The sequence below is a fragment of the Xiphias gladius genome, chromosome 12, assembly GCF_016859285.1.
Source record: "Xiphias gladius isolate SHS-SW01 ecotype Sanya breed wild chromosome 12, ASM1685928v1, whole genome shotgun sequence".
Lineage (NCBI taxonomy): Eukaryota > Metazoa > Chordata > Actinopteri > Istiophoriformes > Xiphiidae > Xiphias > Xiphias gladius.
In genome coordinates this window covers 7,648,094-7,675,290 of record NC_053411.1, presented here as the reverse complement: position 1 = coordinate 7,675,290, position 27,197 = coordinate 7,648,094, and the positions used below count along the sequence as shown (strand labels likewise).

General features: G+C 41.6%; 2 protein-coding genes and 1 non-coding gene across 5 annotated transcripts in view; all 3 read right to left on the bottom strand.

Annotated features, from left to right (window-relative positions):
* dennd4c (DENN/MADD domain containing 4C) overlaps positions 1-14,510 on the bottom strand; it is a 36,833-nt gene extending 22,323 nt beyond the window's left edge. The window contains exons 1-2 of one of the 2 annotated variants that reach the window (XM_040140555.1): positions 14,162-14,510; positions 649-959 (exon numbers count right to left, since the gene is read on the bottom strand). In XM_040140555.1, the coding sequence (XP_039996489.1) occupies positions 649-947 (299 nt within the window). In that variant the 5' untranslated portion in view covers positions 948-959; positions 14,162-14,510. Of the gene's footprint in view, positions 1-648; positions 960-13,724; positions 13,822-14,161 lie in introns of those variants that run through there. The other variant, XM_040140556.1, reaches the window with a different exon arrangement.
* A 4,638-nt stretch (positions 14,511-19,148) lies between these two features.
* Positions 19,149-26,821, bottom strand: haus6 (HAUS augmin-like complex, subunit 6). Of its 2 annotated transcripts, none has more exons than XM_040141436.1 (16): positions 26,322-26,821; positions 26,026-26,121; positions 25,864-25,942; positions 25,213-25,345; positions 24,934-25,078; positions 23,867-23,929; positions 23,725-23,782; positions 23,301-23,474; positions 22,603-22,799; positions 22,183-22,312; positions 21,914-22,016; positions 21,757-21,820; positions 20,965-21,106; positions 20,721-20,819; positions 20,364-20,499; positions 19,149-20,127 (listed from the first exon to the last, which is right to left on the bottom strand). In XM_040141436.1, the coding sequence occupies exons 1-16, from the start codon at positions 26,462-26,464 to the stop codon at positions 19,394-19,396; spliced, it is 2,496 nt and encodes an 831-aa protein (XP_039997370.1). In that variant the 5' UTR covers positions 26,465-26,821; the 3' UTR covers positions 19,149-19,393. The 2 variants fall into 2 exon arrangements, with proteins under 2 accessions (XP_039997370.1, XP_039997371.1); XM_040141437.1 differs by having other exon boundaries at positions 23,885-23,929.
* On the bottom strand, positions 21,524-21,654 carry LOC120797797. Its single transcript, XR_005708585.1, has one exon.
* Positions 26,822-27,197: the final 376 nt, after the last annotated feature.

The following is a 27,197-nucleotide window of genomic DNA, read 5'->3' as shown; positions in this document are numbered from 1 at the left end:
GAATGTTTTGTCGTGCCATCAAAGCTGAACTGAAGGTGACAAACCGAAAGTTACCTCAAAGTTACCTCAGATATGCAGACGAAGCTAACAATGAGGGCCTTCATCGGGGTGACTGACTGCACGAGAAATTCTGTCGACATGCTAGCTGGCAGTTAGTCCTGCTGCAGGACACTGGGGATCTTTAGTCATACTGTTTGTGTAATTGCCGTGCTCATGTTGATTATTTTTCTTTCCCCTCAAGCTTCTTCCTTCTTCCAACATGTTTCCACCACAATAACACACTGAGCCTATAAATCCACTTGAACTCAGAGAGAACAGGGGAAGATAAGATTTTAGAGTTAACAGGTTAAATCGAAGCTAAGGTTAATCCAGTCTTAGCTAACTGACTGCCTATATTATAAGGTTGTGATTCTACAATCTTCTGCTTTTTAAAAGAATGATTCAGACCCAGCTGTAATCAAAAACGATAAATTGGTTATTCAAGTTTTTGTTTTACACACGTGAAGAGTGTGGTCTCAAGTGATGAAAAACAGTGGCACACATTTTCAGCAGTATGTGTGTGAAGCCACTTTTAATGAGTCATTTGCTGCTGCAGGCACATGAACATTCCAGATTACAAACACTGACATAAACAAACTGCTGACTCACCCAATGTCAATGAGAGGAGGCTTCCCTCGACCCCTCCTGTAGCACAGGAACAGCTCGGGGCTCTTAAGACTGCCATGATTTAGGTTGGCTGGCTGGCCGCTGTAGGTGCTGTCGATACAAGTGAAGCCCTCAGGCACCGTTTCTCCTGCCGACCTGTTAATGACGGCCAAGTCTGTGATGGGCGCTTTGGGCCCGCAGGACTTGGTCTCTGACAGATCCTGCTCCAAGGGCGTGGACTTGTCTGTCAGCCCAGCCACCACAAAGTAATCAGTCACACGGTGACCCTTGTCCTCAATCATGGCTGGGTGTACCTGGAAGTCAGAAAGTAGAGATATGAGATTAATTTGGAATGATATTTATATAGCCTTAAGTAAATTTGTTCAGTTACACAATTAACCCTCTTGTACCAGGTTTGTAGAAGACATTAAAGGATTCTCTGCTGTGGTTAAAATGTCTTGCAAAGCACGGTGTATTACTTAACACTCTTTAGAGAAACTGTTTTTAGGCTATGTCCAACAAGCACTCTGTATGTTCTCTTACATCTCACTTCGGGATAGTGGGATGGATTACACATGCAAGCATATACAGAATGCTAAATAATTGTGTGGCCAAGGCAATAAAAAGTATCCTTTAAGACTGCTGCACCACAACGAAGCAAACAAACTGGAGAAACACAAAGAAATGAAGGGACTGTATCTGCATACATTCACAAACACTCTTGTCATCGTATATCACCGCACTGCTCCAAACATGTTGAGAGAGTTAAAGCTCTGGGGGCTACAGAGAGCCAAGGGAGAGCCGCTGAGCCCAGAGGAATGCTCAGAAATGTCATCGTAAGCATAAATCAAGCCGAAAGCAAAGTCTGTAAAACACTTGAAATATCGTCGCATTTTTGGCTTGAGCAATGGAAAATATGAACAAATATGACACTCGTTTTCATGGCTAGAGCTGCCTAAATGTCCTATAGTCATTTTCTGTTGAAAAAGTTTGAGTCATGACATCAAAGACTCAGTAATCGGTTGCAATGCAAGACGCAATGACACCCCTTCACTAAAAAAATAACGAATGCAGTGAAGATGCAAACTGATAATACATACAGTAACAGTGTGTCTAAATTTGGATATTTCCTTTGACTTTTTAGTGACTAATAAGGGAGACACACTAAATTTGAAAATGGCTGCTCATCTTTTATACCTTATATATTATGGTTCAAGGAAACAGCGTTCCTGTGCCAAAGGAAAGCGCTTGTCTTATCGGGCCTGCCCAAAAATGACTCAGAGTGCACAGTTGTTAAGGAAGAAAGAGAAAACTTAAAGCAAATACGTTTACATTACAGATCTGTTAGGACCTACACAGGAAGTTCAGTTTTTCCAGCTGCAAGTCAGCTGTGGTGGGAGGGAAAAAAAAAAAAAAAAAAAAAGCTTCTTTGTAAGGCCACCGCAAGCACAGACAGCCCTGGACTCCATGATGCAGATGCAGACCAGCCATTGTAGTTCTTTCATTTCTATTTTGGACTTTTAACCATGCAACCACTTGTTGCAAAAATTATGTCACATCACTGTGAAGCCACGTTGCAGCCATTTTTAAAAGGTATCAAAAGTTATCCTGCAAGAGAAGGTGGACAAAAATCTAAAAAGAAAATGTGTGAAGCCGTTTCTAGCCGTGTAGTATATCTGTGTGCAAGGGACAGCAGTGCATGGTGGTGTCTACAGGTTGAAGTACAGTGCAGGACATCCGTTGGCTTGTGCTGTGGAAGGAGTGGCAGGAGGCAGACTGACCTGCCTGGGAGGAAAATTATTCAGCCAGAGCAAGACAGCAAACAGCTGACACACTTTCCACACACACACACACACACACACACACACACACACACACACACACACACACACACACACACACACACACACACACACACACACACACACACACACACACACACACACACACACACACACACACACACACACACACACACACACAAAAAACCCTATTCTAGACTTTGAGTCGCTGATTTCTATCAACTATGGAGCATGAATTCTGGGACAACAATGACATGCCGTGTGTAAAAAATCATCAAATTAATGTTTCATTATTTTTAACCAGGATATCACACCTTATCTGATAGAACGATGCATGCAGCACTCTTTTTTAGACCTAAACTTGGCATTTTGCCTATGTGAACATGCCAAAATTGATTTGTTTCAAGTGTACAGCCAGGCTTACAGTTCAAGTAGCTCTGAGGAATTGTAGCTGGATATTTGCCCAGAATGTGGCCTATTTTTCATTACCCTTTAAAACAATGTCAGGAAAACACTCAAATCAAAGAGCAGAGAATGTAACTGTAGCAGCACAGGCCTCAGGCAGCAAAAACAATACAGTTTTATGTTGTATCAAGTCAAAGGCTTGACAACCTAAACTTTCCACAAAAACACCAATAAAAGTGCATGAATGAAGATGGGAGAGATTACTAGATCACTTCCACAAATCTTTCAAGAGTCAGCTGTTGCAGTAATGCAGGATAGAAAAGCTCAGCTTGGGATAAACTTGATCTCACAGGTAAGGCAGGGAAGAGAAAAGTCAAACGGGATCAGCATTGCGCTTTGCTGCGTGAGTGGGTGTGGTGAGTACACATACTTTACATTACTTTTTAAATGGAGACCTTCCCTATGAATTTGCTTCATTTCACTATTTTTTTCCAGAGCGGGACATTTACTCAGTCTGAGAAGTGTCACTGAAATTTAAGTTTTTATTTGTTCGTGTAAATAAAACTGTACAATGATTCCAGATGTGGTTTTTGACAACACAATGAATAATGCTGTTTGTCCCACTCTAAAAACCCTGCTACCTTTGAAATAGATTCAGCTCTTATTTTATGATGATGCAAAACAGCAATCTCGAGACATAGAGCTGTGTTAAAGCCTATTGCTCTGAAGAGATTTACTGGACTGTATCCATGGTTACCACTCTATGGCCCAAACCCTATTCGAAAGCAAAGTGCTGTTTTCGGACTATATTTGCTTTATAACAAACTGCACTGTTAAATGTGTTCTCACCAAAGGCTGGCCAGTAAATGTACTATGTTGGTTTAACCAATGACTGGATAGTCGTCCTGTGTGTGGGTGTGGGTGAATTAATGTCTGTTTATAGCTAAAACAAAACTCTGATATTCCTCACAAAACTGAACGCACCGGTTTATTATACTATTTCACCAGAGTAGTAGTGTAATATTTAATTTAAGAATTCATTGCTGTTTTCTGGGTCTTTATGAGATTTTAAAGGTAGTTGTTAAGTGCAGCTGAATATTTATGGAATAATGTCCAACACTTTCTACTTTATCATTAACAGAGAATCCCACAAACCACACCAAGAGCTCCAGTCTGTGTGTAAGTACGACATTTAACTGGAAGGTGGTACCAGCTTCTAATATACCTGTTCCACTAAGGACCTGCATTCAGTCTCGCTCTTTTACATGTTTACATTTACTGCTGACCTGTATTGTCCCCATGCCCGGTTGTGTACACCTGACATGGGTATGGGTCAGGCAGTGGGTCACATTTGGCATGTGCCTGCATTGCACCTGTTTCTGACCCTTGAGCTGATAATCAGAATCAAATGATAAAGTCACACACATGAGCTGAACCAGTGGCATATAAGCAAATAACTGCATTTACAGTATACTGAACAACATTAACACTGGAATAACTGATTTTTTTGGTACACCTTTTAAGTTGAAAGAAAATTAATTAGCATTAATTTGGAGTCAGGTTTCTGGCTACTTGGTGATTAAGTCCAATATTCACTCCACCTTTAGCTCTGTCTTTGGTCTCCACTTACTTTAACTTTATCTATGTGCTGTTTGGTGTTTGGCAGGTAGCATACAGTGGGTTTTTTAGAGCTTTTTTGCTGCCTGCTGTTGCGAAAAATGAAACGATGAGAACAGTGAGGCTAAGCCAGAACAGTATAGTTTTGGACCGGAAAACCAAAACAAAGAATTGAAAGACACTATAACACTCTGTAAAGCTGAGTCTGTCACTATGAGCAACCACCTTTAACTTTACATTTAGTCGTTTGATCAATTGTTAACATAAAAATATTGATTATAGCTGCTTTAAAAGACGAGAGGACATCAGGCCAGTTCACTTGCGTCACAAAGGCAAAGATTGCCTGAGTTAAAAAATTTAGTATATTCAAGGTAATATAAGGAAAGGCGAAAAAGAGTAAGTTATGAAATTATCGCTTCGGATGTGACAATTGTTAAGGTTTCTTATTCCCATAGCTTTCTTAATTAGGTACTTTGCTAAAAGAGACCTTGAATATAAGCTGTTTTTAAATTCAGTTTTTAAAACCTATTTTACCTAGATTGAAATACTAACTTCATACAGTGTCTGTGCAGCTATAATATATAGGAAACATCAGATCAGCCCTTGGCTCACCAATTACTCTTATCTAATTTTAAGCCTGATTCTTCTGTATCAGCCAGTCACAAGTCAGCAGGAAAGAATTGTATGTGGGTGCAGTACCTCACTCAGAAAAAAGAAAAAAAAAGAGCAGTTTTTGGTGAAGAAAATTAAAGGAAACATTCTTCAGGGACTCTTAGGCAGAACAAGGAGAGGAGATAATTCAAACGCATTTATTTAGTCAGTCACCTCACCAGGTCGGCCTTCGTCAACTGAAACTGTTTTGGACTGACGAAGACCTGGATTTTAATATATCTCCTCTCCTTGTTCTGCCTAAAAGTGCCTCTTTTCTACTCTGTGATTAGTTTTCCATCTTCAAGAGCACCTTAAGGTTTCCTGGATTCAGTGCAACACAATGAGCACTAGGCCTCTTCTTCTGTCTTTGCAATTATTGGTATTTTCTTAATTTAACAACTCTGTTTCGCAAGAGCCTGTTCTACTGCATAACATACAAATTTTTATCTCTGTCATGAACACTGGTCTCTACATTTTATCCAGTCTAAAATGTTAATGTTGGTATAAAAAACATCAAGTCTTTGAGTCATACAGCTTCCTGACAGCATGGGCAAAGATGACCACAAATAGTCACAGCAGTGAACAAAGCAACGTTAACAAAAATAGAAAAAAAGAAAAGAAAAACCACAACTATTCTGGTTAGGCAGCAGATTTGTTTGGTCCTGAATGGGTTTTGAATGCTGCCCTATGAATGTTCACCACCAATGAATCAACATTTACTTTATCGAGAACATTAAACACACTGTCAATCTCCAAAAACCTGAGACTCAGAATTGCTTCCTTATATCAACTGGAATTAGACTTGTTTTCATGAGATTAGATGATTCAGTTTTTTTTCCAAACAACACTAGGTCGAAACCTAGTATGTGGCTGGACCACCCTTTATCTGTTTGCTTCTCTCATACTGACTGTGCTAACATTTGCAGCAATTTAATACAGTCAAAATCCAATAAAGCTGTTCTTATTTACATGTTTTTCTATTTCTGTTGTCAGACAATGGAACAAGTATGAAATATTGACTGAAACCCAGCCCATTAAGACTACGTGGCTTCAACTGAAGCCATTTCCAAGCTGCTGCTCTGCACAGCTAAAATCCTGATTTTATAACTGCGACGTCGTCTGACAAAATCACCACACAAGTACATTAAAGGCAATGGCTGTGCTGTGATTTCAGCTATATTTAGTTGTAAAATGATCACTCAGAGAAAGTTAGAAGCTCATTCACGTCTTTGTCAGCTGCCATGTGGTCAGTTGAATGAGAGGCATAGGGAGGTGCGCCTGCGGAGGGAAAGCCTGATCTCGCGCTCACGGGGCAATACTGGTGACTCTTCTACGGAAAGTAGCTAAGGTTTATCCAGAAAGATGCTAGATTTGTTGCTAGGTACTTTTGTGAGGAAAAGTCGCTAAAGGGCTGTGAAAATTGGTAAATCTAGCGACAAAGGCGCTAAATTGGCTACACTGCCTGTAAACAACCCCCTGATGATAAAATAGATAGTCTTTTGTACCAATTCATTTTGAAAGAGCAACAGCCAATGGGGAAATTCCAACACTTGGCCGACCAACTCCTGGCGTAACGTCAGCACTCACTCACGCGGCATTCGGCTGACCAATGGTGTAACCTTCTCACTCACTGACAGACATTTGCGTTTATATGACTTGCCCCACTGTGACACTCCAGCCAAACACAAGTCAATTATTTGAAATTCTGCACAGAACCTTAAAACTAGGTAATGGTACTTCGGCTAGCAGGCTGTTTTTAAACACTTAGGAATAATATGTATTTATATTTTAGGGTCTTTTCAATGAACACCAAAAAGATATTCAAGGTTGTCATATCATTTCCTGTTCTCAGTAAGTGAGGGGTTACAGTAGCAACACAGCACATTATTTGTTGTGGAGAGGTTACCATTAGAAGTAGGACTAGTGAGTGATATCTCATGCTATATCACTTCTGTGCAATAGAGAGGGAAGTGTAACAAAGGCAGCCGATGAAACAACAATCACTGAACAAGATGATAAACTAAAAAGAAATGCTTTGCCATTTGATATATTATGCTGATATCTGCCATATTCTGGACTACCACTGGGTCAAAATAACCATCACTTATACTGAAAGGAGTAATTATGTTTCCCTGCAAGGCTACACAGCCAGTACTGTTAGGTGTGCACACAATTGCGGAAAAACTTTTAAGGCTGAAACCATGTGTGGCAGCCCCCTCCGCCTCCACCACACACCCCATAGCCATACAAATATCTCTTTGTGACAGCCCATGACAGACAAACATTGATGCTACCATGGGAACCGAGCCCAAACAATGGCTGGCTGCGCAACCCTGAGCTGCGACTGGTGTTATTGTAGCTGAGGAAACTGATCTCCAAGTCTTTCAAGGTTACATTTAGTATAGCTGACATGTTCTCTGTAGTCTGCTGTCAGACTCAAAGGACATCAAAATAAAGTCCACTGTCTCATTTTTAGATAAACAGCAAATGAAATGACAGAAAAGGCTTGTTTTATCGTCCGCTTTTGTCTGGCGAGCAAATAAAACATGGTAGTGCTATAAACAGTGACGGTACTGACAGGGTATTAGACTAAAAGCTTTAAAATTATTGTAAACAGAAGCGAACATAATATTACAGCTTTTATGCCTGTCTTGTTCTGCAGTTTTAAAAGCATGTAGGGTGTACAAACACATCCAGGAGAGCTTTTAAACCTTAAGGCAAAAATGGTGAAGCTTCTTGGGTCAAATGGTAAAATGGCTGGGTCAAAGTGGCGGACAAACTAGTCCATTCAGTTTCCACTGTATGAAGTCTTGTGTTGTAACTTGAGCCCCTCCCACTAAAGGTTGTGCTCTGGCCCTCCCTCCCCCTGTGAAAACCTGTTCCTTTGTCACTCCTGAGCCCTGATGATCGGGTGTCACGCACTTTGTCTGGGTTGCACTTAGGGAGTATGGTCACTCCGAACCATGACTGGATTCCTTCAATATTTCTGCTTGTGTTTTGTGTGCAATATTTTACATATTGACCAGAAATATTTAACGGTAATACTGGATTTTTACATATTTTTTACATCAATGTAATAGGATAACTTGATCTGTAAGGTATTTCATTTGCTGGAATAATTAAAATGGATTTTCCTGTCTAGTTATTTTTCATGATATAGCTGGAGGATTTTATCCATGATGCCCAATTCTGGCTCAAACCTTAACCTTAACCATCTGACCAAGATTGAATGACAGATTTTTTAGAAATCATAATTTGCACACCTTCCTCTCAGCCAACCATAATTGAGTCAAATAGAAACACCAAGGACATAATAAAGGCATTACCAATCTCTTGATTATTTGTGATAAAGTTCAACCATCAGGAAAACAAATAAATCAACAATATTCAAATCATGATCTCACTGCCTAATCCATCATTTCTGACTGATCTCCACATGGGCATCTGGTGCCAGATTTCTTATGAAAAAGTACAAATTCAGTTAATTTAGTGATACATTTTTCTAAACTGAAACAGACTTTGAGGCCAGATGGATTAGAAGTGACAATTGCAAAGTCAACTTTGATAAAGCAGTAAACAATATTTGACTGTTTTGGAAGGTGTAATCCAATACAACAAGATGTAATGAATCACTACCTCTGGAGCAATGGCCTATTCTTTTTGAAAACAGTAACTAGTAGTACAGAGGAGTATATTAACATTTTAGAGTAGCAAGATGATTACTTTAACACTTTTGTGCAAATCTGTGGCACTGAATGTATCTTATGTGTGAGCTATGAAAAATAACACGTAACATCTGGTGATCAAAATTAAATTTGTGATCACTTTTACTCCTAAAATGCTGACTGGGCCATTCTTCAAGGTCTCTTGTTTCCTTTGCTAAAGTCTTATTCCTCAGTGGTGGCACTGGTCTTAATTTGCTTGCAAACGTGCCAAAGGTTGGCTATGCAGCCCAGGAAGACTTTTCAGTTGCCATAAATAAAACTGGGGAGGTCCTACTCCTCACATTCTTGTGTACCGAACCTAATGTTTGTTCATTTTTAGCGCTTTTCCAGGTTATTGCATTCATGGGGCAAGCCCGTTAATAAACATGGTGCCAAATTCAGTTTAAGCATAGCTACGAGAGCTAGAGAGGAAGAGACAGAAACAGAAACAGAGATTTCTCCATTTAAGTATACTGAGTGTAAACTCCATACTCCATCCCCTCATGGTCTGCCCTGCAATGATCTCATTCCTATCACACAAAAGAGCCTGGAGGCTCGTTCCCCAGGGGTGAAAGAGCCTGCCTGCGTGTGTGCGCATGCACAAGTGTGTGCGTTTGTGTGTGTTTGTCTGGACAACAGACAGTGCCGTGTCTGTCTCAGTTATTTCAGCAAGAGCCCTGCTGAACCACTTGCAGCTTGCCTGAAGCAGCAGCTGAGCGTGACACACACAACTGTTATGTACTGTACCTTGGACAGAGCAAATGAGAATAAAAAGCAATGTTGTAAGGGTGTACAGATGCAGTAATTGTACAAACGAGCAGACCGACCTTTGATTAGAAATAGTAGGACAGGTTCTCCACATCGACTCCATTACTGTGACAAGTGTAGATGTATGTGGGCTTCTGCACAATTGCGATTTATTCATCTTCATGCAACAGGGCTGCTGAAGTGCACAAGTGAAAGTTCAGTGTTGCCTACTGACACAAAAAAAAAAAAAAAATAGTAAGAGCAAAACCCATAACAGGAAAAGTTCATTTCATTACAGCTGTAATAGCCTCTGACAGATTACCCTTTCGGATCCAGCGGCTGCCGCTGAGCCACGATGTGTGTCAGCCTCTGCAGCACCAGTGTCTGCCCTAAGTGCCACTCTGTACCTCTGGGCTTCGGAGGATCTGAATAGCAAAGTGGCCCTCCTTGCTACCTGTCATCACAGTGTGCTGTCAGTGAAGGAGGCCAGACTGAGTACAAGGTGCCAATGAGGTGACGAAACCTCCATTTTACAAGGCAAGGACCACAGAAAAACGAATGCTCTGTTTTCTTTCTGATGTGGAGCGTGGGTTTGAGGAGAGGTGATCTCAAATGACAGCCAGATGAGTTGCTGTCTGATTAAATTCATTTGGCCCAAGCTACAGTATGTGTTAGCATGGTTGGCTGTTAACCTGCGTTCTGCAAATACCTCACCCTGCTAACTTATCTTAACAGCATGATGTGATGAGTCTACCAGTCTTACTTGGCCGAGCCACATCAGCCTACAGTTAGCAATATAGAAAATAAGAAAAAAACTGCATTGCCGTTTATTCTGACCAAAACATCCTCAAGTGCACTTGAAAAAGGCATGAAATACAGTATATTTAGCTGTTCAATAAAAAACTCTTACTCGCTGTGGAGTGAGAGGTGGAGCATTCACAGTCTATCTGCCTTTTGGGTCCAGATAAGCCTGTGTGATAGCCTGGCATTATCACATCCATATGCTAACAACGTCGCTCTCTCGCTGCACGGCCTCGACAAAGCCAAAGACCAACGGTGAACTCTGTTCCTCAGTCGTATTTGTTTAACCCTGGCAGCTGTGTTTTTTTACACAGAGACAATACATAAAATCCAATTTCATTTAGGGGCTGACGATAAGCCGTCAACACACTTCTCAGAATAGGTATCTGACTGCCAAATCACACTGATAACAGACAGAACGGATAATCAGCAGACAGATGTTTTTCTTACGGGCTATTTTATTTGGTTCCTTTGGGCATAGGCTGTTCTGCTGGAATTTTTCTAAGCTCTAACTGAGCATAACATTTCTGTCATCTTACTGAAGCACTGTGCTGATATTTGCACGGTGTAGCACAAAGGATGTTCACAAACAGAGCAATAATCCACAGGAATGATACGCTACAGCTGCACAAATGATTTTTAAAGAATGACTATATCAATTTTCAATGGAAATAATTCAATTTGTATTGCTTAATCTATAATGACTTTGAAAATAATGACAAACACTCCTTTACTTAAGTCAAAAAAATGATTTTAATTTACTTAGGAAATAAGTAAAAAAAATAAGTCAAATAAAGAACACCTATAATTTAATTTGTCATCCACTGAAACATAAAAACAAGTAACTTTTTCACATTTTAGAAAGTGAAACCTGCAAATGTTTTGAATTTTTAACTGATGCAGAATTATCAAAACTATCTTTGATCAGCTAACTCACCAACCAATTCAGCACTATAACGTTTGGCTCACCCATACTGTCTGCTCCCCTCTCGTATTTTCTCTCTGTAAATCTTTGTCAGTCCAACAGCAATCTAACTGCACTGGATCCTTGTTTAATGTTTTGTCAAGAGAACATCAAAAGCGAGCGGCAGCGACCGGTGGCTACAAGCAATCAAGGGAGAAGTGGAACAAATCCAAATAACTGAAGCTGAAAATTTCCACTTTTTTTCCTCCTGGATGATTGTTTTTTTTTAGGTCTGTTGTTGTGCCCTACAAAGCACGCCATCTAAGAGGCAGGTGTGTTTTCAAGGGAAAGTGATACACTTCAAGTGTTTGCCGAACTGTGTAAAAACAATTGTTGCCTGCACAGCCAACAGCAGCAGGCAGGATGTGTTTCCCACAACACGGCAAGAAGGTTAGACAAGGACAGTGGATTGCTATAAAATATGACTTTCTTCAATTAAAAACAACCTGGGGAGATGGACGATGAGAGGCAGCTCAGAGCAGTGAGGCTGGGCTCAGCAGAAACGTCACAAGACTGCCTCCCTCCTGGAGCGTGACAGCCCGGCAGACAGAGAGCATTCTTTCCACTCCGAGGAGATGGGAAAGAGGGCAAACTCATTGCCCTGACTAACAAGCTGGGTTTATACCAGCTAAGAACCAGGCCGACTCAAAGAGGACCACTACAACACTACTGGCACATCACACCAAAGTGCAAAAGTCAGAGGAAGGAGTTAGGTTACCTGAGAGGGTATCTGGCTGCATTACAAGAGCCTTGTTGTTGCTCTTTGGCCAGAAACAACTATCTGGAGTTAATGTATGTTAAGACATGAAAACAGGCAGTTAACCAAAATGCACTGAAGTGTTTCAGGTCAGTATTGACTCAGCAAGCCCGGGAACTTGTACTGTCAGTAGTCTCTGTATCAAATCTGCCTTTACCTCTGGCTACTTAAGCAGCAACACCATGTGAAAACATACACAGTACTAACAGCAATGTTGAGAAAGAAGACCGGGGTTGCTGAAGTGTCCTTGAACCAGACAATGACTCCCCACCAGTTCTGGGGATGCTATTGTGTTGCTAACAATGACATCAGACCTCCTTAAGGAGGAAGACTTCCTTCACAGAAGTAACGAAAAATTTAAGCGTAAGCACGGAGTAAAGTTTAAGTATCAGTTAAAGTGAAAGTGCTGAAGGGAACTTAAGATTCAGTTGGACTTTGAGTTTTGAAAGGAGCTGAAATGTCAGTCCAAGGGTAGGTGATAAATTGACCCGGGACTGTCGGTCACAGTGGAAGTCCCGAAAGAAAATAGTGCCAGTTCAAGTGTATAAAGCAAAAGACCACGTCAGCTTAGGTGTTGGCTGAACTGTAAGTAGGTGTAATGTCATTTTAAGAGTAAGAGATAAAAGCACTTGAAATCTTAGTTGGCTGGCTTTACTAAAAAGATCTGCAATTTTCTCACACTGATCTAAATCCTATTTGACTTTTGCCTTGGAAGCCACAGAGTCCTTCACCAGCCTGCTGCCGCTCCCTTGGCCAATCTGCTTCCTTTTGCTCGGTCACCTGACAGAGCCTTTGGATGACCGGCACCAGTGACAAAGTGCAAGTTCAATGTACACAAAGCCACAGTGCAGCCTTGACCGACTTTATACCTTCTGCCTGCAGCAGTGAGGGGGCAACATTCACTCCACTCCCCTTTTCCAGTGGCCGTCAGGCTGAACCAAGGTCAAGTAAAAGATTTTTCTGCTATGTTTCCACGTGTCAGCGGCTCAGTTCTGACGCAATTCTCCCCGAGCACTTTCCACGATTTTCTCCCTCCGCAAGCCCCGGTTATTCTATTATTGCCCCTGCCATCTCAGATGGTCAAACACCCGAGTGAAATTATGAATGAAATCGGTGCAATACAGGAGGAAGTGCCATCCTGGGCTCTGCTGGGACTTGTGCCACAGCTGTCACAACAGGAACATCACATGCACGCCGTGATTCACCAAAACTGCGATCGGAAGCTGAAGCAGGGAGTACTCTCCAGGCCTTGGGGGTTGTAGACTCCCGCTGGCTGGCAAACAGTCAGGTGCTGAGGCATAGATATGTGAGCACCTTGGCAGTGCTCGTGCTCACACACTCACACACACTCAGACACACTCACACACACACACACACCACCAGCCAACAGAAGCATCTTACACAACACTGTGTCCTAGGTTTAGGGTCACAGAAATCGCAGGCCAGGCAGATTCAGAAACAAAGTTCCTGGATGAGAGCGAGCCACATGCCCAAAAGGAAGTCAGGTTAACAGTTCCTTATCATGAGCCTATTCAAGTGCCAGATCTCCCCTGCTAAAGTCAGTTTTAACCGACTATCTCTTCTATTTGAAGCAGGAAATTCGGTTAGTGAGCGTGGCCGAGGGCAAACACCTGCAAGGTTAGACGGGCTCCAGGAGAGCAGAGTCTGATTATCTGGCGTCACGGAGGGCCTGTGGAGGAGAGGAGGAGGAGGAAGGGGGAGTTCTAATCCCAACTGTTGTACCCATAACTCGGTCAACTTTGACCGGGGGGGGGGGAAACCACACATCACCGCGGATATAACAAAAGAAACGTCCTCCTGTGATCGGCCCGTGCAGTGATACGTGGCTCGCTCTCTCTCTCTTTCCGCGGTCGGATGACACACGATGAAAAGTGCAGAGGCAGCCCGCAGCGGCGCAACACCAGGAAAAGCCATTTTTTTTCCAGCGGGCGACCTCACTTAAACACCGCTAAAGTGACATTCAAATAGACAACCCACGACCACTAGTTCTTACAGCAAACCCAGCTTAGTCCCAGCTCTTTCCGAACCCGAAATTGTGAGCACTTACCAGCTGTTTACACTGCAGCGGGAGACAATGTTGACATGTAGGCAACTTGCTGTTTTTGCCCGCCCGATATATTCCGTATTTCTAGCTGTGCAAACCGAAACAGGCTCAACCAGGACGGCGCGCAAAAAAAAAAAAAAAAAGCCACTCCGAAATACTCCTGCGAAACTTTGCTGGCCACTTCTTCGCCACACTTTCATCTGAAGTTGTCGGCGGAGGCAGGCGCCATGTTTGTGTCCGGGCTTACAGTTTTGTTGGTGAGCTTTCCTCCCAAACGTCTCTCTCAGCCTGGAACCGCCCAGAGAAGAGGAGAGGCTACAGACCCTGCCGCAACTGACACAGGCTGGCTGGCCTCGGGGAGCGCTGTCAAGCTAGCCCACATAAAATCCCCGTCTTCCGGCGTGTCTTTTCAAAGTACGTTTCGGAGTAAAGCTATTTATTTATTTATTAAGTCTTGACGTTACCCTTCAAAAGTAATAAGTACATGACTAGCTTTATTTTTTCGTGTTTGTCCGCACATTTGTCATTGTTATTATTATTGTAATTATTATTATCGGTTATAGTAGAAGTGGTGGTTGTAGTGCCATACTTCGTAACACAACTATTACAATATATTCATTTTGTGTATATTATAGTCGACATTTATATTTACAGAGTAATCAGTTAAGAAATATCTTGATCTTAACTGTTGAACTCTTAACAAAAGTGAATTTAGTTGTTTCTAAATATACTTTATTTTGCCCTGTTTATTTTGGTAGGGTATGGCTTATGCGACACCCAGGATATACTGAATGGAACCCGAATGCAAAGAAGTTTCAGCTGTTTTTCATAAATGTCTTCTCTTTTTGGTACAAATAATTTTATCTACGGCCTCTGAATTCGATTTTCTTGCGTTTGCGTTTGCGTTTTTATTGTGAAGGGGAAATGGCTCGACTTCCCGCCTTCTCTGACTTTCCACTGCTGCCTTGACTCGCTTATTTTTTTTCTTTTACTCCGTTTCTGACGCCCCCCACCTCAAGGTGGTAGAAATTACACCGACGTAGAAAAGCAACAGGTGACTGAGAAAACCTTCAGATTTATTTATTTTTTTACTGCTCTCGAAAAAAGAAAAAACAAACACTAGTAGTAGATATCACCTACTAGTAGTAAGTGATATCTACTATTCAATGCAAGCCTCATATATGGAGAGGGCCTATTCACACAGTAAGCCACGAAGAGCTCGCACCTTGCAGCTCCAGATTTGTGTCAGACTGCAGCGGGAACTTCCACGCGCATTACATCCATGGAGAGCTTGAGAACATCCCGAGGGGTTTTGCAGCCAAGGGGAGAGAAAAAGGTGGCAACTTGCCAGGCGGGCAAAACTCAACATCTACGCCAACCTCAAGCCCTTTTTCCTCCCTGGACCCACGTCCGGACGCGGGGATCTCTCTCTTGCTCGCGCTCAAGCGCGCGCCAAGTGCATGTCACGGAAACAGAGTGGAGACCCGAACGAGGCTCTGTAAGGTCTGCGGACCACTCCGATTTTCTCTCTTCGCCTCCCTCTGTTGACCTGCCGCAGACTGAAACTGTGGAAAGCTAACTCTCGGGGAATTGAAGCTGCTGGAAAATAAAGCCCTGGACAAAAGCTCAAGATCAACGGAACCACTGCGGAAAACCCACCAACTTCAGAGATGGCCTTCAGCAGGCCACGGCGCAGTGGGGAACGGCGGCTGACTGGAGTCGCCCATGAGCTGGACCAGGCACCGCGCGAGTGAGACAAAAACGCATTCGTGTTTTCTTTAACAAAAATTCAGTAATTCATCTCCTTAAAATCCTTTAAAGCTCCCTCAGTATTGAAGTAAATGTAACTTTTTGAATTTAAAGGTGGACAGTTGACACCATGTCAGTAGGCCTGTTGGAAAAACACAGATTTTGATGTAAAGAGACTTTTTACGCGACGATTACTGCTTGCAAATTGGATAGAATGTATTGGATTTCCCGGCACAGCTGTGGAATGTATTAACAACTGTGTATCCATTTGAAAACACTGGTATTTTGTTTTGAGGGCATCAAACTATACAAATTTTACATCCAGAATATTGGGGGGGGGGCGACTATGCCAAAACTCATGTAAATCCAGAATATGTTTTTTGGGTTTGTTTCTTTCTTGTGGACCATGGAGACGATGGAACCATTACGGTCAGGACGCACAGGCGTGCGGACACCGGGGCCGGCTCTTCTATCGGGGACCCCCAGTTAATTGGTTTTAATGGTTGAATCTTGAATTAAAATGTATTTTTCATTTCCGGTTTAAAGTTTCTCATATTTGTGAACTAATCTCCAGATGTTCCCCTGGACGCAGCTACAGATGTTAAGAATTTGAGTGAGGGAGAAAAGTGCGTCTGAATGTAGTTGGACCTTAAACAGAGCTGTTGAGTTCAATCATCTCACCTGGGCTTGAGCTTGACATGTCGGTATTTCACACACTGAGAAGCGCGTTCCTTTACTCTCTCATTTAGAGGTTTGTTTCGGGGGGGGGCAGGGATTTGCCTTGTGATGTGTTACTGGGCTGCACGTACGCGCGCTGCGTCCAGGATGCCGCCGCTCCCTGCACGCGCCGCGATTTGCTGCTCGTAAACTGTGTTAATAACCAGTGATACACGGATCGTTCGGTGTGCGGAGAGGCACGGGCGTTTTTTTTTTGTGGTTATTTTTCGGAGAGGCCTTGTTGTTGTTCGTGGTGCACGGTTTCGTACCCACGGTTCAGCGTGCGTAATGACGCGCGCAGTTTCGACGCGTATCGCTTAGTTCGACTTGAATGCGAAGGCACCGGCCCAACGTTCGAAACTTTGCAAACTTTTTCTATCGAGAAACATTCGTATCCACGTGAGCTTTGGTGTTTCCACCGGTGCTCTCTCACCACGGGCAAGCCCGCTGGTTTGAATACGCTCTCAACATTATAATAAGAGCACTGAGTTGCCAGGTGATTCTATGCATCGCTCCTTTTGTTTGCTTTCTCGCAGGCCTACAAAGGGGATGTGAGGTTACAGGGGTGCTAGTTGCTGTGAAAAGTCAGTGTGTGCCTGCGTGCAAATACAGACATAAAACAGGCTGATACTCTCAATCCCGTTTAGTTTTGAGACACAAAACTGTTCCATTTTTCACCTGTAACTCAAACTCTTCAACCATATATGTGAATTTATTTGTAATTTACATGGTCAAAATGTCCATCATTGTGAAAACTGTTTTTGTCAAGGACAACACATTAACGGTTGTAGATTTTACGTGTAACCACCAGTTAACACTAACAAGTGACCTAGTGGCGTTAACAACAATCCTTATCAAGTCTCATGTGAGTGCATTATAACATCATTCTCTCTGGAGATGATGAGGATGAGTTGGAGGGAGACCGATACATGGACAGTGAGGAGGAGGAGGATACTTATATCGGGGGGGCTAGAAGACTGGTGACTGAACCAGATCAAGGTCTGAAGATCCCCACGGAACCATGAAACTCCCTGGACAACGCTGATTCCACTGAACCACTGCTCCACAATCATCTGTGGTAAGAATGATGTCATAGGCTATTCATTCTGTTTTTTGTTGTTGTTTGTACTCTTGAAGCCATCACTCACAATTATTGCAGTGCCGTGGCCTTGAGTGATAATGTCTCGTTTTGTTGTGACAGGTGGCGGTGCGGAGGCTTTAAAAACACTGAAATGTATAAACTACAGAACCTGAAAGCCTGAGCTAAAGTCCCCAGCTTTGTCACATTTCATTCAGCACTACATAATCACCAACTGAATAGTACAAAGCAATTCATGTAAGATAAACCTTCGGAACATTTCTTTATTCCAACAATTGTATAATCTTTCATATATAATTCAGAAATTGGACACAGCATTAAATAAATATTGTGAAAATTATGATTTAGTTTGTAATGATTTTGATTGACGATAATTACTGTTACAAGTCTTAACTTTTTACTGTGGTATATTGAATACTCTGGTAAAAAATATTGTACATTATGATTATGTAATAAAAATATATGACATAATATTGTAGTTCCAATCAGGATGTTAACTCCGTCCATATCCCACTTGCAGTATTTTTAGTCATTACTGGTAATAGGCAGTGTTCGATATATATCCCATTGTTTGCATGTACTTTTGGGCAGTGCATTGCCTTCCTACATAGATCATACATACTTGTATACAGTACACACACACGCACAGCCTCAGTTTGACTTACTTGGTGATGTGATTTTAAAAAAGTGGTGCAAAATCCTTAACAGGTGTATATTTGGAAAAAAAATGAGGCACAATGACTGGAACACAAATATGTTTAAATATGGTGGACTAACAATGTAGATCATGTTTTCATCCTTGAGTGCTGAGCTTGTGTGTCCATAAACACTGAAGTATAGCTCATTGACACTTGCTGCTGAGCATCACATTGTTTGCTTTGGCTCATCCTTCCAGCAGGTACACCCATACTGAGGCAGTCAGCACACATTTCTGTTTACTATCAACTATATCATTTTGAGTCTTTCCTTAGCTTCAGCTAATTCAAATGCATGTCGTGTTTGTGGATGGCACAAAAATCACAGCAAAAGCACACTCAAGTTCAGGCAAAAATTGGAGTGTAAAAAAGCTAAAAACCTGAGGTTGAATGGGAACAAAACCAGAGGTTTGACAATTTGCACAAGGAGGAGAAAGGAAGGTTTGGATGAGCTGCAAGCTTCTTAGCCATTTTATTTTAATTATAGCTGACCTTATCACCTTGACACAACAGACAATGAACTGATATACTCTAAATTCCACCACTTTCATCAACCTGACTGACCTTGGTTACTCACTTGGTCACTTACTTAGAAAAATATTTTAGCACTAGGTTAAGACATTGCATTGTACAAAAACATCCTAACAGTGTAATGTTAAGGGTAAGGGAAAGAAGGAGACTAGCATTTTCATTTCAATCAAAACCACCACTGCTATCCAACGTATTATTGGACAAGTTGGGGGGGGGGGGGAGTAAACAAAATAAACCATATTTTACAATTTTTATTAAAGTTCATGTCTTACCATTTTAAATTAAAACCAATAAACAAGCACAGAAAACTAATTTAGCATGTGACGAAAGTAGGTTATTTCACAGCTATGTACAGATATTTGAACAAATCTATTAAAAATCAGGGCAGACAGTTAAAGAAAAAGGAAAAAAAAAAAAAAAAAAAAGATCGGTTTCCATATGTAGTTAACACTTCATGTCATCTATTGGAGAGAATGTGATCAGTTTTGGGAGGTTGTACTCCTGTTTCTTTGGGGGTGACGGTGTCTCCAGTGTCTCTAGGTCCAGTGAGAAGACCTTGTCTGAGGCTTCCACTGGCTTTACAGGCTCCGTTAGCCAGTCTCTATCCAAACCAGAAACACTGTGACCTGACAGAAGGCACTCTGGTGTCCTCTTCCTGCTTTCGATGAAGGACCCATCATCACACACCTGCTGGGTGTGACTCCTATGATAAGCCACAGTTAGTGGCGACTGCTTTGCGTCAGTCCTCAGCGAAGGGATGAGGAGCTCATCGTCTTCTTCCTCACTCTCCATGTCCACTGCTTCATCGTCGAGGCTCAGCAGACTGTTACAGCTTGGCATTTCAGGGAGAGTTTCATGGTCAAGACTGAACTGGACCGCACTGCTGCCTGTGCCACTCGGGCTGTCAAGGGCCTCAGTGTTGAAGGTGTCCCACGACAGAGTGGACTTGAGTAAGACCCCCTGCTGGCAGACAGGGGGGCTGCTGTGGCTAGTGACAGCAGGGGCAATACTGCAGGAGACACTCTCGGTGGGAGCAATGGAGCTCAGCAACCAATGCTGAGGCTCCTCGAGGGAAGTGAACTGCCCTGTTATGCTGTCATTAAACTTGAATGACCGTCGGATTTTCTCTGCTTTATCTTCCTCGACTGCCTTCCGCCATGAGCTTTTCACATCCATAACTTGTTAAGGAGACAGAAAAAAGAGCAAATAATATTACCCACTAAAAAGAAAACCATGTCACTATGTCAGTTTTCCCTAAATGTTTTAAACAGAGGAACACCCCCCACAATCATTCTTAAGTACCATACCATTCCTATTAAGCTTAGCCTTCATGCCCCCCCCTTGGGTGTTTGTACACAGTTTACCAAATGTATAGACATGAGTGCTGAGGTAAATATAACAGCTTGTGACTTACTCAAGCTCTCAGGTGTACGGGGCAGTTGCTTTCTAGTAGAGAAGGGATCTCCATGAAGAGTGCTGAGAAGGCCCTCCAAGTCCAGACCTTTGACCCTGCCTTCTGTGGGACTGGTAGTAGTTACAGCATCTGCAAACTAACACACAGTCAAGATTGGAGTCTCTAGAATCCTGGCCCTAGTTTGAGTCTAAGTCATTCCTCACCCTCATTCCAGACTTTATAAAAAGTACCACTTAAAAACACAAAAACAAAAAACAGTAAGGATTCTTAAACTTCCTCAATTCCGTAACTGGATGTAGCATTTATTCTAAGCTATCACAGCCTTTGACTTTTCCATTAATTGAGTCATAGCTATACCTGATCAGCGAGGTTATCACACTCCATGTCTAATATCTGAGTCTTTGTCCTCATGGGAGCCACCTTCCCATGAACACAGGTCGTCCTCCTCACACTGGCCTAAAAACAAAGCACAGATCTGTTAAATATATGGTTTAACTGGAACAACTGGTGCACCCAAATTCAAAGGTGGAGTGAATCCAATTAAAAAAAAAAAAAAAAAGTTTAAACCCAAAACGGAGGTTAGCTGAAATATAACACTAGCCTCAGGTGGTGGCACAGGCGGAGCCCTCAGAGGAGGGGATGGAGGCGTGTCAAAAATCCAGTCGAGAGAGGTATTCGCTCGTGATGATGCTTCAGTTGTGACAGCAGGACTTTCATTCCTCTCAGCTGTTGCAGAGCAAGAGCTGTTTCAAAGACACAAGGCTTTGTTATTTAACACATTCACAGTAACGCACCTTTTCTTTGCCATCATTTGCTTCAAAACCAGAGTTTTGTGGCTTGCTATTTATACAAACAAACCAGTAATTAACCTGAGGATTGATAAATCCCCAGCTGCACAGCACTTCAGAGAAGTTGCATTATTTCTCGTGATATGTAAATAAAGAGTTTCTGGTACATCTAAATATTTTGTAGTTTACCTAAGGTCTTTTGCAATGTCATCTATTACATGACAGTTACTGTATATGCTTCTGTATTTCAACATTGCATTATCAGTCAATGATGTTGGTATTTAACTTCCTTCTCTGCTCCAAAATTTGTGTTTAAGCTCATTTATGGTATGTTTCCATGTAACTTTTGTATAATTAAGAGTTATGCAGAAATAGTGTCTGCCCCGTATCTGTCCGTGGCGATTTCCCTCAATTCACCGCGGTCATCAGAGAGCAAGGATGCTATAGGGAGGACTAGTGACGGACAGAGCACTGCTCAGGACTGCCCAGGTATCTGCCTCCCAACAGAGGGCAATACACCAAACACCACACTTTAAAAATACATTATGAAAATATCATTAAGCTTACATTTCCCTTACTAGCTGTCCAAAGATAGATTACGTTACCTTTTCAGGTTAGAATAACTTGGGTTGATGCCTTCGTGTGATTTACTCTCTGCTGGCTTCTCCTCTGAAAAAATTGTATAGAGTAAAATTAAGGACCAAAAAATAACTTCTTATCCAACTTAATGTATTGACTAGAATATAATCTGATTCATTTTACCAAGAAGTTTAGCAGGGTACTGGGAAAAGACACTACTTCTGTAACTAGCTTCAGCCGCTGGCTTAAATGACAGTGGAGCCATTGGTGAGAGGAAGCCAAGAGCCTAAAAGAGACACACACACACACACACACACACACAAAAAAAAAAAAGGGGGGGGGATGTCAAGCTTTGCAACTGGAAAGTAAATTCAATTGAGCTGTTTTTGATATGCGACTGTACTTTTCCTAAAAGCAACTCTAGGATTGAAGTAGTTCCAAGGACCACTCACAGGATCTTCATTCAAAAAAGAGACTAATGGTGTGTCTTTGAGGGCGACTATCCACTTCCTGTCCCACTCAGCCTCCAACCCTCTGATGGTACTTTTGACCCCAGGAATGTCTTCCTTGGAAATCTTCTGTCTGAGGTGAGGGGGGGGGGGCAAAAGGAGGTTAACACACTGATAATTAACTTTCAGTCAGCAAATACTATTGAGGTCACTTTTCCCCTATGACTGCCAATGTTCCATTTACCATCCCAGTTTCTAAACCACAAAAAGTAACCTGAGATTTAAGCTGCACATTTGACAAATCTTGAATTTAAAAAAAAGATTGTAGTTGATGTCAGTACCTATACATCATGTCCCTTGCAGCAGACAGGTAGGAGAAAGTGCATCTTTCTATCAAGTGATCGGGGGTTAATGTATGTATACCTGATGAGGTGGAGGTCCTGCAGCACACGGGCCATCTGCTGACATTTCTCCTGCAGGTGCTGAGGACTGAGCTGGGGCTTGGGGACATGAGAGACCCGACAACGCTCCTCCTTGAGGATCTGCAGTGCGTGGTTCGTCAGCTCCAACACACACAGGAGGTTTAGCTGGCCGGCCTCATACACATTCCCTGAACTCAACTGGAAGGTATGCATACACAAAGGCTGTGAGACTCCGTGTGATTTATGAAGTCACACTGCAGTACGTCAGTCTTTGGCCTGAAAATGGCTGTTGTGCATCCCCTGTAGCCACCCTGAAACTTTCACCTACTTCCATCTCTGTTTATTGCTTGTATACACAGAAAGAGTAGATGGATTTTAACAAGCCTTCATAGAATTTCCATCACAATTTAGGCCAAAATGAGATGTGCTTCCATTACAAATTTCAAGATTAGATAGCATTTTTCTTTTCCTTTATAAGTGCGACAGGACATAGTTAAATTAAAAAAAAAAAAAAAAAAAAAAAAAAAGTTGACAAAATTAGACGAAGGTTGAGATTTGATAGAATTAAATAGTGTGAAGAAAATATTGTGCACCCAAACTATAGACTGAAGAATCATAAATAAGAATCTAACGTGCTGTGTATCAGATTTACCAGGCCACAGTTAACAGAATTAACTGACCCATTATCTTCCAGCTCACCTGATGTGGGAGCTGTTCAATTCTCTCCAGCAGACTCTGGGGAATTTTGAGGACTCGATCTGTTCCGTCAAGGCTGTATTGGTCTACATCCCCTTTCAAAACACTTTCCACAGCATTCTGCTCCTCTTTGGTAGTCGACAGCATTTCATCAATGGTTGACCACAAGGAGCGCACCTTTGGACAACCAAGTACTTTTGTGAGTTCGTTGAACAAATATCAAGGTCTCAGCACAGAACATTGTCTTTCTAATACTTTTTGTCTTAGTACTTAAGTCCCCATCATACCTCTGGCAATAGTATGCACTGATTTAGAAATTCAGGAAGCTTGTGATCAGTGCTGTTATAATTTATGATTAGCAAATTGGGGAGTACAAATTATGTCTCATGTTTCATAGTACGTAGGTTTTTGTAAATAGATTAGATACCTTTTTGGTCTTCTCAGCTGGAGAAACTCCCTCCTGTGCAGAATCACTGTTATGACGCCTGAAAGTAGATAGTCCAACTTGTTCAATCTAGCAAACGACATAAATCAGAAGTATGGAAAAAAAGAAAGAAAAATATACATACTTAAGTAGCTCATCATACTTGGTATCCTCTGCTCTGATATCCTTCAAAGACTTCACCAGAAGCCTTCAAGAGAGAAAAACAAAAGGCACCAAATTAAACAAGAAATGACCAACAAAGTAGCGAGAATCTGACTTCCACATTCAAAGCAAATTACCATAAAACAAACTCCTTAAAATGCAAACTTCTATAATCTACAACATAATGTAGCTGTGTGTGCCCATGGTTTTAATTACACTGATTGCAAACACCTTCCAGCAGCCACCAAGTGGCCGAGTTAAACATGGGTTTACCAATTATTGCACACAAACAGGTGTGGGCCTCAACCAAACAGCCAATCACATGCAACAGCGAGACCTGTCCCATATGACATAAGATTAAAGCAAAAATACCTCTGGGGAAAAAAATAAAATAAAATTGCAGTAGTAGAAAATAATTTTCAACAAGCTAAAAGACATCCAACATAACAGAATAAGAAGCAATTGAAATGGTAGAAATACAATGACCCCAAAGTAAAAGTAACAAGCCATGCAGCTGATTAAATCATGGGAATTTTTAAATAAGTAATATATAATACTGTATACATTTTCAACATATTAAGTAGTATCAACCGAGTATGAAAAAGGAATGACAAAAACATCTCCCCTCCTGAATCAATTAAGTGTTACCTTACATGGACTATCACAATTAATTGGAGCTCTTATGTCTCTGCATGAGCAAACCATTATAACAAATAGATACACTGAACATTGTTGCTACTTCTGAATCCGAAAATTAAGAGTAAATGAAACAATATGATCATATTTTTCTATTTAATTTGAAATTCAGGTAATTTTATGTTTTATTTACAGGTGATCCTGACTATTTTTGTGTAATATTTACTAAATGTTACAACACATTTTATTTTTGTTATTGCCAGACTTCAACAAATCGGAGAAACTTGATATCATTACCATAAGGTTATCTGTAATAGTGCTGTAAGTACAAAAGTTTCTATCTATAGCCTGCTTCTACTGATGTAAATATGAAATAACAACTAGCTCTGCCCAGCTGGACTGCCCAGGACTTACTGGGCTCGTCTCTGGTACTCCTGGAGAAAACGATCTTGATCCACTGCAGTTTTCAAAAACCTTTTTTTGACCAGGTCGAGTCTCTTGACCGCCATGTCCAGGGAGGAAGCGGGTATCGCTGCAGCATCAGGAACCCAGCTATCATCTGACAATGACAATATTTAAGATTCATTGCTAGTCTTTTTGCATGCCAGCTCCACGACAAATTAAATTAGATTGTGAGTACTTGTTAGTGGTAGTGTGCGTGTGTGTGGGGGGAGTTTTTGTATCTAGACATACCTGTGGTGAATGTCTTCATTTCCTGCAGCATGGTATGGTTGGCCAAATGAAGCATTAAGCTAATAAACTTGGGGCCTCCAGGGGAGAGGAACAAGGATGCAACCACTTTGGATCCCGCATTTGCAGTTTCATCCTACAGAGAGTTAAAAACAGATGACTGTCATTAAATTACATAGTATTCTTGCCTATAAAACTTGTATTAGTGAATGTAATGATGTTTTCTTAATAGTTTCTTAATAGACATTTTAGCCTTTAATTGTAAACAGTTGATAGACAGGCAGGAAATGTGTGGAGAGAAAGGGTTGATGTGCAACTGAGGGACCCCACCCACCAGATTCAAACCAGGTACATTAACATTTACATGGTAAGCATCTCAGTCCCTAAGCTATCATTACCCCCCAATACTTTATTTGTGGATTTATGTCACTTTTGTGTTGTGCAAAAGCTGCACACAAATCTTTACGGTAAGCATGTAAGGAGAACAGGAGAGTGAGGAGCAGACAAGGGTGAAAGAAATGCCAAAAGGAATTAAGGAACAAAGGACGAAAAACTGGACACAGGTTCCCATTTGTGAGGACATAAATTGAGTATATAATCTGTGAAATGTACTATCTGAAAAGATGAAGAGGGTGAACATCATCCAATTCTTACCATTATTTCTTTCAGCCAAGCGCAGGTAACTTTGCGGAACTCAGCATCTGCTTTGTGGTTCAAAACAGGCCAGCAATGCCTAACCCAAAACAAACACATATGACAGTGAATCTTACCCACATTTCTATAGGAATGGCAATAGATCATCATGTGTAAATTTACCTGTATGCTTCATGAAATCGTGCCGGGTTGAGCTTCTCCAACAGAAAATTGGTAATTATGTAGAAAGCATCCTTGTTTGGTTTGTCAAACATACTCCTATTGTCAATAACAAAACGGTTAGAATAAAGTTTAACGTCAAGAGCATTGTGAATGGCAACAAAAATGTAACTTTTGACGTGAAAGTAGCGTCGATAACGCTGAACGGTCGTGAAACAGAACATAGCGGAAGCCCTGAGCAGTTAGCTACTATCGGCGTCTTAATCTGTTAACGTTATCAAAAATGAAAGCAGACTCACGGTCCCAGGTTGATGTGTTTAGGGTTAATGTTGGTTTTGCCGGCGATAGACGATATGACAGCGTCTGGTTGAAATCCCAGTCCGAGGAGGGCAAACCACAGATATTTCCCGTTCTTTTTCTGCAATAACGCCGGATTCGCCATTATTCCGAAATGGAAGAAGCGGTGTGGGTGTCTGGTGGTGACTGGTCGAAAAAGCCAGCCTGGCTAATATTAAGCAGCTAGCCACTAAGTTTACTGTTAGCGATAGCTAACTTAGCTCTCGAACTTGTTTGGAGTTTGTCAGCATTACATTTAACAAGCCGTTGTCGCAACTTACAAGTACTGCCATGGAGCAGCTACAAGTGTTATAAGATCCGGTCCAATTGTAGTTAAGCTTGAGTGAACATTTGTTAAAATAAACTTGAGAGTTTTACTAACGGGAACAGAAATCGTAAGAGCTCGAACGCAAACCGCCAATTTTTTTCCGAAAAAAAATCACCCGGATATTGTTAACGAGTACTTCCGCTGAGCGAATGTAATATCGCTTACCGAGTGCACTTCTTACACCGTTTCTTTTTTGCAAACTATACTTACCTATAAGTAGTGATATTGAGGTGCGTTTTCTACCTGATATGCAATATACTCTAACTAGTTAGTGTACTTTTTATGAAAGGACCTCGTGACAGCCAACCCCATGTTTGTACAAAGGTGAGTCGTTTAAGGTTGGACAAGGCGAAATGGCTCCACAGTATCCACACGTCCCTCACCAGTTGTTTTTTTGCAAGTTAGAATTTGTATTTCACCTGTCCTGTAATAGTATACTTTAGTGAGGTATTCTCTTCCCAACTTAAAGTGTAACATGGGAGTAGGAAATAATCTAAAACATATTAATGGC

Excerpts from the sequence above, each read along its gene's own strand:
- haus6 (XM_040141436.1), bottom strand. The coding sequence starts at position 26,464 with ATGGCGAATCCGGCGTTATTGCAGAAAAAGAACGGGAAATATCTGTGG. Across the intron at positions 25,079-25,212 it reads AATGAAGACATTCACCACAG|ATGATAGCTGGGTTCCTGAT; the intron begins GTATGTCTAGAT and ends TGTCATTGTCAG. Across the intron at positions 23,783-23,866 it reads AAGTATGATGAGCTACTTAA|GCGTCATAACAGTGATTCTG; the intron begins GTATGTATATTT and ends ATCTACTTTCAG.